The sequence below is a fragment of the Cheilinus undulatus genome, linkage group 12 (assembly GCF_018320785.1).
Source record: "Cheilinus undulatus linkage group 12, ASM1832078v1, whole genome shotgun sequence".
In the NCBI taxonomy this organism is placed as follows: domain Eukaryota; kingdom Metazoa; phylum Chordata; class Actinopteri; order Labriformes; family Labridae; genus Cheilinus; species Cheilinus undulatus.
Genome location: NC_054876.1, coordinates 28,114,432 through 28,127,925, shown reverse-complemented (window position 1 = coordinate 28,127,925; position 13,494 = coordinate 28,114,432). Strand labels below are relative to the sequence as shown.

The following is a 13,494-nucleotide window of genomic DNA, read 5'->3' as shown; positions in this document are numbered from 1 at the left end:
AGTTATTTTGGGCACAGAGCTGTAAGTAAAACAATGTCAAGCCAGCTGTGTTTCCACAGCTTCATGTAGGGAGGAGACGAGGAGGAGGAGGAGGAGGAGGGATGAGAAACATTGGTAATCAAATGTAACAGGCCTCATTCAACACAGAGTTTACTCTAACTGTCTCCAGGGCTTAGGCATGAGCTGGGGTGTTAGGAGTTGTTTGACTGAACATGCAGGCCCAATATGCTTAGCAGTAGAAGAGGGTCATCTCTAACTCAACCCTGTCAACAAGCAAAAGCGTATGCCTTGAAGACTTTCATTTACATATTTTTTAAACTTATTTTAAGGTGACAAACTGCTGTGACAGCTTCAGAGCTGTGGGGCACTCTCTTGAACCCCACAACTTAGTTAAAATACCAATAAAGGCAACACTTTTGCCAGGTTTACTTCGCTAGTTGGCTAATCTGCTCTGTGTCTCACTAATTTAGCATGCAGCTACTGGCACTTTAATCTGAGAAGGACGTTTGGCTAGCTACCCATTGAAATCACTGTAAACGTTAACTTTTACTTAAGTTATGTACAGTGTGTACTTGGCATGTAAACATGGAAAAGTTGAGTCACAAAAATAATTTGTGTTAAATGAAACCTCTTTTAAACTTAAAGTCTACTGACAGCCGAGTGAAGTTTTCCCACAGCGACATGAATCAACTGTTTGATTTAGGCTAACATTAGCAAGGCGATGCTAATTAGAGAAACAGTCGTTTTGTTTACCTCTGCTGTCCGCAGGGAGGGCGGTTTCTTCAAAGCCAGTTTGAAAGAAGTTTCCATGGCTCCGGTCATTTTCATAACTTCGGCTCCAAATCCACCTTTACTTCCCTCTAAAAAAACCCCTCACTTTCACTCTCTCCTACTTTATCCTTTAGCCGCCCAAACAAAGTCACATCCCCGCGGATCTTGCCTCCGTCGAGCCGAGCATGGATGGAGTTTACTCCAAATCGGGACCGCCGACAAGGAGCTCCCCTGTCTGCTCACAGGAGAAAGCGAAAACTAAACTTTTAACTACTGCACGTCCGAAAACGAGTGGGCGTTACTAAAAAGTGACAGAAAGTGAAATAAACGCTCCACGTTTCTTGAATTATGTACATCTTTAAGTAAGAAAATATCCAGCACAGTAGCTCCGTCCGATCCAGGAGTTCAGATTTAGATCCCTCCTATTTCAGATCTGAGAGCGGAGAGTTGACGACATCTGTCTGCCCGAGAGGATGATGCGTTCAAAGACTGTCGGAATTAAGCACATTTTTTACAGTCGAAGATTTAAGGGATTTGCATCTACCTTAAGGGGTATAACCATTAGTAGAATGAAATTATTCAATAATGGGAATTTGCTAATGATTTAAAAGTCTAGCATGAAATACTATCGGGCCACAAAGACATATATCTAGATAACCGAATCACATTGTATTGTCCTCAGGAAACAAAATTTGCATATCTTATATATTCATATAACTGTATGTTTTTTGCTCAATTTGGCACACCCATAAAATGTATCTAAACATGGATAAAGTCGCAGTGATGTCAACCAGAGCCGCCAGTAAAGGGGGACAAAAGGGGAAAGCTTTTTTGGGCCAAGCCTAACATGGGGCCCATGGAGGTCAGCAAAATCATGGTCCATTGTAAAGTTAAGCTTGGACAACTATATTTCATTTTTAACCTGTATAAAAACCGCTCTTCTCAAAGCAACAACAACAACAACAAAAAAATCTTTTTTTTCATTAATGCAACAGTACAATATAGCCTACTTCAAGATGTAATCCCCTTTTCTTAAAACAAAATTACCTTTTCAAGTATCATTAATGATGTGGGATGAGACACTGAACTAAACTCTCAGGAAAGTTATGGAAGACTATAGCTAAGCCATGATGTGCACAAACGTCAGGAAGCCAGAAAATAAAGCATAAGGAACTGAGACAACTTTAAAGGAAAATAAATAACTGGAAAAAGACAACAAAATGGTGACAAAAAGGGGCAACATGTATTAAAGGTGCCAAAAAAGGCAAAAATGTTTCAAAACTGTTAAAAGAATGAAAATGGGTGGAAAGTGGTAAAATTGGACAAAGAGCAGCAAAAATGGGGTAAAAGTGGCATAAAAAGAAGTGGCATAGACTGGTGAAAATGGGCAAAAATGTGCAAAGTGGTGAAAAAGTGGCAAATAATGAAAGGAAAGTTAAAAAAAAAAACCCAGATATTTATTGTTTATATATACTACTGTAAAGATTTATATTACAGTATAGTTCATACGGTAACAGCATATCCTAACTGGAATGTATGACACTTGCACTGATAGCCCAGAAAAATTCACAAAGCTGACCACAGTTTGCAATATAAGAGGGTATATAATTCATAAACCCGGGAGACAAGTTTTCTATTTTGAAGGTTAAATGTCTGAGCTTGACAATTAGTCATTGAATGCAGCACAGGTCCTCCCTCTGACTTCTGACACTTTTTGTAGTCAGAATTGCTACCACAGACGACCGCGTTTCACAGGGCGGTATAATCACATTACTAGTATGTATTTGTGAGCAGACAACTTCTCAGGATATCTACATCTGCTGTTGTAGAAAACCAAACGCCACGCCCTACATTTACTTTTTATGTTAAACAAAACCCCACAAACTCCGAGACATAATTTCGAAGGTCATTTCCTACTCTTTTCCAAACCAGAAAGGGTGAACAGGTTGGCACAGTTTGTGTGTTATGCCCTTTATTTCTCTGATCGCGTCCTATAGTGAGGAGAGAGGGATTAGGGACAGAAGACACACTCAGTATCTGCCTGTGGAGTATTTGCTCTCAGTCGCTGGGACACTCCTTCCTTCATTGCGTAACTGCGGTGAGTGTGCTCGTTTCGTTCTACCTCCTGTGCCGCGAGGTGGGCGGGGTGGAGTCAGCAGCCAGCTTCAGGGTGGTAAATTCAAAGGTGGGTAAAATGTGTGATCCAGATGTTGAATACTGGGAGTCGAAGCGCTACCAATCTAAACAAAAGTGGTATTTCTGCACAGAATTACCATAGATTTGTAGCTGCATTTTCCAGATTTTAAAGAATCAGGTGACTCATAACAGAGGATCAAATACTAAAAGTACTTCCTTCGTTGTTCACTTTTTAAGAGGAAAAAAAATTACCCAACAGCAATGTCTTGTAAATTTACAAATTTACAACAAGCACATATCAGGATTAATTGTTGTTAAATTAGTCTTTGGTAGGAAAGGGAAAGAAAACACAGCCGTTGAATTTGGATATGAAGAGTAAAAAATTGGGGCTGCTGCATTAAATCGGAGCCAAGCCTGAGGTTTCACAGGAAGTGTGTTAAAAATGCTGTGTTCTTTCTTCAATTTCTTGTTGCTACAAACAAAAATATGGTTTCAAGTTTCATCCTTTATAGTGTTTCAGTGTAAAAAAACGCAACCAGCAAAGTTTTCATCTTCTTCTATCATCAACTCTTGAGTCTGAATTGTAACACGTTGATTTTGTTTTTTTAAGAGGAAGAAATATTCTGTCATAACACGTCCAATATTTATTTTCCAGTTTTTTTCCTCGCTTTCCCTTCGTTTCTGTGACAGAAAACATTCCCAGACACGCATAAAATGTTTACCTCTGCATCTTTATTGCACAACATTCCCATAAAATTGGGAAAAATAATTTGAGGAGACAATTCTTAAAAGACATTCTGTACAAATACATGTAAATAAACTTGAGTATGTACAGTTTAACAAGAACCGTGACACATACCATGGGCAACTAAATAATTTATGTATATACAAAGAGGGAAAAAGCAGATAGAAATTCATACCTTTTAAACATAATGGCTGGGTTGTACAAATGTAGGCTGATACAGCGGAGCATCTTCATATGGTCGGTTACAGGCATGAATAAAGATTTCAATTTTACCAGCAAAAATGAGCCCGCCAGAAACATGTGATGCCTTCATGCCACATTTCTATTAAGACTTGGGTCATATACAGGGTGCGATTTGAGTTTTTGCAAAGAAACATTATTCTCAAGTTTGGTATTCTTATTCTAGGAATATGAGCTATTGTCCGCATTCATACACAGCAGGCTGTACCTCAGTCCAATCTAAAAGCTTTACTGCAAACACTGAGAAGACTGAGATATTACAATCTTTAAAGCAAAGTCCACAATGTGTAGTTTCTGTGCAGCTATTTTAGTACCGTGTGTTTTCACTAAGTGGAGTTTGCGCTCATGCTAGTTATCAGTACGGTATCCGAGTGCTCAGCCTACCGTAATGTTGATATTAAAGTTGTGAATTACGGACCTACAGCCCCCAAGTTGTGTTGCCAATCTCTTTTAGTCTCTTGTTATCTTAAATTGAGGAGTCTTTTCAATCAAACCAGAACTCCACAAGATTTATCTACTTAACAGTATACATTCTTTTTCTTTAAATGCTAGATTATGACCTAATGAGGGAGAAAAGCTGTTGTAAAGTGGCACGGTCAGTCTGGTACACGTTGCTTTGTATCACAGCAGGTTTTAAGCAGCTGTTTTGCTGCTTTTAATACAAAATAATGAAGGCCTTTTTTCAACAGTGTCAGGTCATGTGACGTGGTGATAGCCGTACTTGTGGTTATGATGGTACAGCATTTTATCCTGGGATATTGGCTGCATCAGCATATAGGGTGCAGCTCCCTTTTTAGACAGAAAAACAGGTGTTTTTAAAGTGCATCTCATACACTAGATTTTAAGGTATTCATCATAAAAATTGCAGATATTTTCCTGAAATTTTAACTGATCCTACTGTACCTGCAATAAAGCAAACATGATACAGATTATCTTCCAATGCCGTAAAAAAAAAACAAAAAAACTTTTAAATAATGTCCCAGTTGCCCTGCCGTAAACTGAACTATAAGTGAAGAGAAAATTAAAAAAAAAAAAAAAAAAACAGAACCTGTGAAAGCAACCACACTGATGTCCACCCTCAGCAAATCGCACCCTGGCTACATGTCAAAACTAAAAATCAGTTATCTGTTGTTTGGAAATCAAAAAGAAAAGGTGTGCAATTATGTTTTCAATTTTGTGTTTTCTGTACTTAAACGTCATAGAAAGATGTTTGAAAATAGTGTTAACTGATAGATGACATATTTACCCACAACAAGGTCTACTGTGTTCCCTCTCTGCAGCAAACATGGAAGCCGTAAACATTGTAAAAGGTGGGGAAGCTATAAAAGTAAGAAAATACTTCAGCATTCTGGTTTTAAAATAGATGATGCACGTGTTTTTTCCACAGTAGAAAGGGACCCTCTCTCCCCCTGTAGTCACAATCTGATGCAAAAAAGTTTTTTCTGTCTTTTTTTATGTGAAATGATCATAAGAAGGAATCAAACAGCCATCCCTTTTTCTAAGAACACAGCATAGAGTCTGCACACAGTTGTTGTTTTCTTCTGATTAAAAGAGTTTAAAAAGTTTACCTCAGGGTTCTATATGGAGCCACTGTAAATGTGTGTCATCTACTGCCCATATGAAGATCTGAGGTAGTGCTGTGCCTATGATAAGAATGTCAAAAGCACTTTTAGCCATTTTAAAACAAGCTTGTAGAACCAAAATCACTCAGTGTTTATACTCCTGTGTGAAAAGAAAACAAGCTTCTCAATCAGGTGTGTGTTATAATCGGACCAATAAATCAAAGTTACTGAGATATTTAAGTGAAACTCTAGCTTGTAAACAAAACATAAAGATAAATGAAATAATATAGATGGGATGAGATTGATAATGATATTAATGATATTTACCTAATAGAAATGCTTAAAAATGTCCATCAGTTTTCTTCGTACAACTGGGTTTAAGATTGTGCAGAAAAAAAGAAGAAAAAAATCCACTGTTATTATTCTGTAGATAATTTCATTCTTAACTGGAAAATTTGAAAAAAAGTCTTTGGCTTTCTTTTCTGTCCAAAAATAAAAGCTTCCTGTTGAAAAAGAAACATTCAAACAACAGGAGAAGGTCGTTTCATGGATGCTTCACAGAGCGGCACTCCATCTGTGGGACTGTAGTCTCTAGTTCCCTCTAGTGGTGCAACAGCAGCATTACACCCCAGTCAGCAGCAGCAGAAGAGAGGGATCGTGCCAGCTGTGGTCCGTGTGCAGGTCAGAGCAGAGATCCTTTTTAGCCCAGGAAAGTGGGTTAGGAAACCATGCTGCAGGGTCTCCAATCAGACAGGTAGTGCCGTTGTTTGGGGACAGAGTGTCACCTCCCAGGTCTGACTTGCTGCTCAGGTTCCTCGGTGGCTTTACGGTCTCATAGCAGGATCTGGGCCACATAGGGGGAGTGAGTGCTGGCCACTGCGGCTAACAGGGGAAGGTCACTGGACTCGATCCTGCAAAGAGGGCAGAGGAAAGAACAGGAAATTGTATGATCTACTCCATATACTATGAATATAAAAGAGAAAACATGAACATTTAACACCAATTTTCGTTGGCATTGAACTGAAGATCAGATTAAAAACAAAAGATTAAAGTTTTCAGGTCATTTTAAGCCTACCTTATCACATTATAGCTGAGCCAATCAATATTTTTGTTAGAGTTGCACAAACATTAACACCAAAGCGTTATCTACAATTTTGGCTCCAGTATCAAACAAGTTAACAGAATTCTGTTTCTGTTGTTTTTACTATTTAATAACAGGGGCTATGGAATTAACATGCCACCATGTAGTTTCCTTTTGTCCTTGCTAAAGTTTGCATTCTCTTACAATATGCCTTGTGTATTTTCTTGTTATTAAACAGTCAAAAGGCAGATTTTTAAACTTAAGTCAGTTCAAGGCATGGTATCTATGCCCCTGGGACATTTCACATTCACAAAGAATACCATGGAAATGTAAAAGGGGTGAATAAGTGGACCCACCTCTGTTTTGGCATCAGAGATAGTAACAGAGGTTTCACAGGAATGAGATAGGATAGAAAGAGCCAGTGAGGGAGAACAGCAAAATGTGTGTGCATGTTTGAAAGTGGTACTTGTGTTTTATTTTTACACGCTGTGCTCTTGCACTTCCATAACTCGTGGCTTACTCACAGACTAGGACATGAGTCTACACCTTTGTAGAATAACTATTAATGTAAAAATTTGTAAGAGCACCATTTCTCTGTATTGCTTGGTGCATCACAATCACATAACCACAATGTTATTAGTGAACAAAGGTTAAATACTCACCCTAAGACCATTCCCAGTTCTTTTACATGGACTCTTGTCTGGCCCTTTAAATACTCAGCAAGCATCTTACTCTTAAAGTAAATTTCCTGCAGACGGTCCTCAAGGTGCATTATACACTGAAAGGAGAGTGAGAAAAATGGCCGGTCAAGCAGACTGAATCACTGTATAAAGACTAAAGTCAAAATGCAAATTAAAGAGAGCTTCTTGACTTTATAAAAGTTAGTACAACAATGAGACTGAGATGTGGAACATACAAAGTTGGGTGAGAGGTTGAGTTTGTAGAGCTGGTGGGTGGACTGTAACAAGCTGGAAACCAGGCTGGACACCAGGACCTCCTTCCCCAGCTTGTTGACGTCTGTGGCTCGTCTCTGACTGCTGGCCACCTGCACCGTCCACTTGTCTGTGTCTGCTATAATGCAGACAGCCTCTGCAATGGGCTCATCCAATACTGGATGCTAAAGGGGATTAGAAAAACATTTTTAATCAAACACATGGGTGCCCCAGTCCCCAAAGACAAAGGCATATTTATAACAGCAATTCCTTGTTTTGCACATATAAACATCTGAAAAGGACTGAGAAACACATCGCACTAATCCCTATGCTACTTCAGTTCTATTACCTATAGCAGTATGATCATGTTACATATATATTACCATTCTTACAAAACTGTTTTCTTAAGTAAATGTTTGATGGATAAGAGTCATTAAAACAAGCCAAGATTAATCAGAAACCTGTCCAGGATGGACCCCACTTCTGGTCTGATGACAGCTGAGATGGGCTCCAGCCCTCCTCAACCCATAAAGTTTAAGCAGTGTTGGCCGAAGATGATAACCATTAAAATGTAGCCAATGGTCTAAGAAATGTAGATTGTGTTTTTTTTTTTGTTTGTTTGTTTTTTTCAGATGAGTTTTATCCTATGTAAAAAAGACTGCAACCACATTTGAGACTGCTCTGTTCATCAACTTACATAGTATTAACATATTCCCAATAACAGTTACACCTTTGTAACAATCATCTATCAATCAGCCTAACTTCTGCATCTTTTTAAAATCACTAGAGATGTCCTCTCTCCCTGGCTCTTCTCCTTGTACACCAACAACCTCACCTCCACCCACAGCTCAGTCTCCATTATCAAGTATGCAGATGATACCACCATAATTGGACTCATCACAAACAATAACGAACAACACTACCGTTAACAGATAGCCCAAACAACCACTTGGTGCCAAGACAATCATCTCCAACTCAATACAGCAAAAACTCAGGAAATCATAGTTAACTTTACCCGCAATCCCACACCAAATGCCCCTCTGCACATCTTGTCCGAACCCATCACCATCACTGACTCCTTCAAATTCCTCGTCACACACATCTCCAACACACTCAAATGGAAACTCCACTCAGACCACACCTACAAGAAAGCCAATCAACGTTTATTCTTCCTCCACCAGCTCAAAAAATTCAGAGTCAGACCCAACCTTCTCCTACAGCTCTACACCGCCATCAAAGAAAGCATACTCACCTTTTCAATAATTGTCTGGTATGGTAATTTGGACTCACACTCATGCAAAAAAAACTACAGCGCATTGTAGACAAATCCTGCAAAATCATCGGTCGACCCCTCCCATCCATAGACACACTATATCATTGACGCGTCACATAAAGAGCCTTCAAAATCACCTCGGACCCCTTCTATTCTCTTCATCACCTGTTCACTCTCATGCCCTCAGGGAGGTGCTACAGATCTCTGCCAACCAAGTCAGTAAGACTCAAAAACAGTTTCCTCCCTTCTGCCATAAGAACACTCAATTAAGCCATGGACTAAATATGCCTTTTTGTTGTACTGTTGTCTAATGTCTAATGTTTTTGTCTGTTCTGTGATGACACAGTGGATGCGAGCATCCTTTTCAAGTGCTGTACCGAAAGCAAATTCCACCAAATTGTTTGTGTGGTCATTAATAAAGATTCTGATCTGATGGCTCACTTGCAACGGCTTGGTATGATTAAAAAACACAAACAGTTCAGTCTAGAATCAATCAGTCTACAGCTAAGACTCTTAACATAATCAATTATTGCTAATCTTTTTAGGTGGTCTAAACTCTTTAGTCCTTTACCTGAACAGCATGGGTTAATTCAGCCATGAGACTCTGCCGTAGCTTCTCGTCATTTAGCACCCCATGCAGTACAAAGTCTGGCACATAGTTGGGACAGTAGCCTCCAAACAGAGAGCGACCAAAATTGGCAATGCTTGGCTTAGAGTAGTTCTCCACCAACTTTGACCTACAAATCAAACACATTACATGGTTTATTTGTCTTAAAACAATAATAATAGATACCTTACTCACACTCATTATTTCAACTGAAGTCATCTATACTAAAAAAGCTCATCCTTTGTAAATATAAAGTCAAAGTCAAAGAAGAAGTGTGTTTATGCATTTCCTCCACTCACCCAGGGAAGGGCACCAGCACTTCCTCCTGCCAGTCCTCTGTCTCCTCACTCTCGCTGTCCCCCAGTGCGCTGTCTGAGCTCTCATTGCGTGGGATCTCCCAGTCATTGAGAGGCACCGCTTTCCTCTTTTGGTCCTCTTTGCTGCTGCTGCTGCTGCTTCCATCCTGGGGGACAGGAACGGACAACAGAAGACCCTTATCCTGCTCAGCAGAACAGCCCCTGCAGCAGCAGGTGTCAGAGGAGTCTGTAGACCCACATCTGCACCTTCTCTGGACATCCAACAATGTGTCCCCCCTCCTGCTGGACCCACCCATTCCACTACCTGTACTCAAACAGAGACCTACACCATGAACCCGGACTGGCCCCTGAAAACTATGACCCTCTAAGTCATGGGACCGTGGGACTCCCGAGGGGTCCAGCAAGTCTTTGCGTAGACTGTCTGTGGTGCTGGCCTCCTGATTTTTGGCCATATCGTCTATAGTCCTTGTCTCCACAGGGTTCTCCAGACTGAAATACTCATCAAAATCATCCATACAGTTGGGGCTCCACTGAGGCATCTTACTGGACACCCGCTGCAAAGGTGGAGCCGCCTTGGTCTGTTTGCTTTGGTCCTCTGATGCACTGCTGTTACTAGTCTTTGAATCCACCCCACTTTGCAGCTGTTGCTTATAAAGGTGCTGCTGTTGCTGATGTAGAAGCAGCTGCTGGTGGAGCGGATGTTTGTCCTTGAGGTGTTTCTTGTGCTTCTTGATTTCTTCCTCCACCTTTCTTCTGCGGCTCTCTGTGTCTGACTCAGGAGACATGGAGTCTCCTATAAGAAAGGTGACTTTAGTTGCTGGCTCTTCCTCCTCTGTTAGAGTTAAAGCCATAGGCCCAGTGAGTGGTACTGGCACTGGAGCGGCTGGGCTCTTGTCTGGGGGCTTCTTCTCTAAAGGGGTCCCCAAAGGACGAGGAGCCTGATGCTGGTTGCCTGCATCCATCCCAGCCTCAGACCCAAAGTTTACACCCTCTAATGTGACAGGATTTGCAGATGGACTTGATGAAAGAGTAGTGGGCATAGCTGGGACAATAAGCTTCAGGTCACTCTTGGTCTCTGTATCCAGCACAGAGACCGGTTCCCTAGGGGAAGCCGAACCAACACGCAACACTGTCTCCAGTCGGGCTTCAGAGGCCAGCGGACTGCTTGACTCTCTGCAGAGCTCCCTGGATTCAGCTGCTTCTGTAGTTCTGATATCAGGGTTCTCACCCTGGCTGTGTCCAGACTGAAGCACACTACTTCTGGAACCTTGACTCTCACTGCTGTCCTCCTCATCGTCCTCCTCATCTTCATCTTCCTCCTTGGGTGTGTCCCCGGAGCAGTGCTCCATCTCTGTGTCCGTGTATGTACTGCTCTGGAGGCTGTTGTCTGAAGGGTAGCTGCTGTCCCCGGCTTCTGTCTGCTGGCTACTGGCCCCTTCAGACAAGTAGTCCCCACTGGGTTTATGGACGGTAACCAGGACATAGTCTGACTCCTCCACCTCTCCTTTCCTCAAGGACGTGGTGATGAGAGAGCCGGGCATGACAATAGCCTCGTCCTCAGCACTGTCCAGCATGTGGGTCTCTAGCAGCTCAGAGCAGCGGATGAAGTATGTAAGGACGTAGAGGAGTCTCTGGACCAACTCCTGTCTGCGACCGACCACCACAGTCCTGGACAACCGTACTGGGGACCCAATAGACCCGTACAGGTCACCTACACAAAATGATTAAAAAAAAAAAGCATTAGCATAGCTAAACAAGTTCTAAGATGCATCAATGTTTTAAGTAGTTATGTTCAGGTTGCTTGCAGATGATGTAACATTCAGAACTTCAGATGAGGGGCAGGAGGCGATTTCTGCATAGAGAAGCACTATCAAAATACCAAAGTTTTATGCTGTTAACAGCTGTGCCGACCATTCAAATTGTGGAAAAAAAACACAATTTGAGTAACTCTGAGTCCCAACAGCAGGGATACATGCACTGCACATTCTCTGATCTTGCTTGTGGTTCAACAGCAGATGTCCATCCTGCCTTGCTTGTTGTAATGAGAAATCTGTCTCTTCAGAGATCCGGATCATTTGGCTCAGCTCAGTAATAAGTTTGTCTTTTGGCTTCCAAATGGCTATTCATTTGGTACCAGTTTGGCTTTTCAAATACAGACAAAAATGAAAGAAAGGAAACTGGCCCTCAAACACAAGATAGCTCTTGTGGCACACAACGGAGTAAGCTCACAGAACAGGCGCATTATAAAAGATGTATCATTACTCAGTTGCTTACCCCATGAAATTTATTTGCTTAGTTGTATATGAATGTTTTCATCAAAACCATGTTTATGACAAAACAAGAGAGAAAAGCTGTTAAAGAGGAGTAGCTAGCCCCTTAGCTCTGTATAAGACTCCTCAAGACTTTTGTCTCATTTCATCTGTGTAGTAGGAGGTCTGCAGGACTAAGACATTTGTGATAACAACTGCATCCATGACAAATAAGTTAACTTGTACTCACTGTATGTAGAAACTTTCAGAAGAGAATTGGGGCATGCAGGTCCACCAATAACTATAATTGACTAACTTTCCTCAATTCCCATTCCTCACCACTATTCTTAACCTCCAGCCTCTCATCTGACTTTTGGACTTCATCCAGATCACATGAATAAAATCAAATCTGTTAACATTTTAAAAGTTCCAGAATCAAAATAAAACTCTCAGGCTAAGCATGATTTTTTCATATTCCAGCTTGGCTTATGGATATGAAGGTGGAACAGAAAAAGAGGAGATATCATAATTCATACATCTCCCAATAAATAGGGAAAAATCTTTTAAAATCCCCCCGCTAGAGAATTCCAATCATAATATTAAGACTCTAAAGTCATGGCATTCTTACATCTCTTGCTATATTCATTTCTTCCATTTATTCTTACAGCAACGTGCTGCTTTGGAATGTAGTATCATTTATTGCCACTGGGTGTCATCGTAAACTCACTTTCGATTTCTTCTGTGTCACTTGAGGTGAGAGTGCAAACTCCTAAACATGCTCTTTAAGATATCTATGTATTTATAGGATATCATCGCCAGCTTTATGTGCCCATAAATCAGCTGCTATTTACAGTTACACATCAGAAAATTTATTCAGAATTACATCTTTGAAATTCCCCTGATGCAACATGCTTTTCAGGACAACAAATCCTCCAGGGATAAACATGGATAACTCAAAATGTTAATATGTTAAGTATGTTTGATTAAAGTATTCTGGGAGTTATTGCAGCTGCAGAATTTTTAAAACTAAAGCTATAGTACAATGCTCACAAAACTTATAAAGACTGAAGACTTGGTGCATTTGCATGAAAAAATGGTCATGTCCTAACTTGTATTTGTGCTGTAATGATTATTAATGGCAGGCTAAGATGTGTTTCAGCTTCAAAGAACAAACATAGGTTTTGTTTGCTCCTCTAGCACTTCAGGTGCTCTAGGAGTAAAAAGGTTACATCCAAACTCTGAGTGTGCCTTACCTAGCTGTGCCCAGAGTGGGTTATAGGGGTGCGTCTTTGCCAGCATGTCGACGCTTTTAGAGGAGTGTTTCTCAAGGAAGATCTTGATTGGAGGCTGCCCATTGGGCATAACAGTGGGCACCCATGCCAGGTGATTGGTCAGGATGGCTGTCAGTAAGGCAGGGAGAAATCTAAAAAGAAGAAAACAACACTGGTTGGTCAGCAGACAGTAAGGAAATACAAAAAAAAAAAAAAAAAAATTATGACACTCTTCCCTTCATGGAAACTTTAGGTGAGTGTTTCTAGCCCAGTTCCATGAAACAGACTATTGCTCTCAGTGCATGTACAC

At 40.8% G+C, this 13,494-nt stretch overlaps 2 protein-coding genes across 10 annotated transcripts in view; both read right to left on the bottom strand.

Moving 5' to 3' along the window:
* Nucleotides 1-1,175, bottom strand: part of LOC121518508 (rap guanine nucleotide exchange factor 6) — a 211,753-nt gene extending 210,578 nt beyond the window's left edge. For all 3 annotated transcript variants that reach the window (XM_041800853.1, XM_041800857.1, XM_041800854.1), the window contains exon 1: nucleotides 754-1,175. In XM_041800853.1, the coding sequence (XP_041656787.1) occupies nucleotides 754-828 (75 nt within the window). In that variant the 5' untranslated portion in view covers nucleotides 829-1,175. The remainder of the gene's footprint in view (nucleotides 1-753) is intronic.
* A 2,444-nt stretch (nucleotides 1,176-3,619) lies between these two features.
* The window catches only part of fnip1 (folliculin interacting protein 1), a 50,793-nt gene continuing 40,918 nt past the window's right edge, over nucleotides 3,620-13,494 (bottom strand). For 3 of the 7 annotated variants that reach the window (XM_041800858.1, XM_041800860.1, XM_041800861.1), the window contains 6 exons: nucleotides 13,167-13,336; nucleotides 9,647-11,375; nucleotides 9,312-9,477; nucleotides 7,452-7,652; nucleotides 7,198-7,313; nucleotides 3,620-6,365 (listed from right to left, as the gene is read on the bottom strand). In XM_041800858.1, the coding sequence (XP_041656792.1) occupies nucleotides 6,287-6,365; nucleotides 7,198-7,313; nucleotides 7,452-7,652; nucleotides 9,312-9,477; nucleotides 9,647-11,375; nucleotides 13,167-13,336 (2,461 nt within the window). In that variant the 3' untranslated portion in view covers nucleotides 3,620-6,286. The remainder of the gene's footprint in view (nucleotides 6,366-7,197; nucleotides 7,314-7,451; nucleotides 7,653-9,311; nucleotides 9,478-9,646; nucleotides 11,376-13,166; nucleotides 13,337-13,494) is intronic. The other 4 variants (XR_005992658.1, XR_005992657.1, XR_005992656.1 and 1 more) reach the window with 4 other exon arrangements.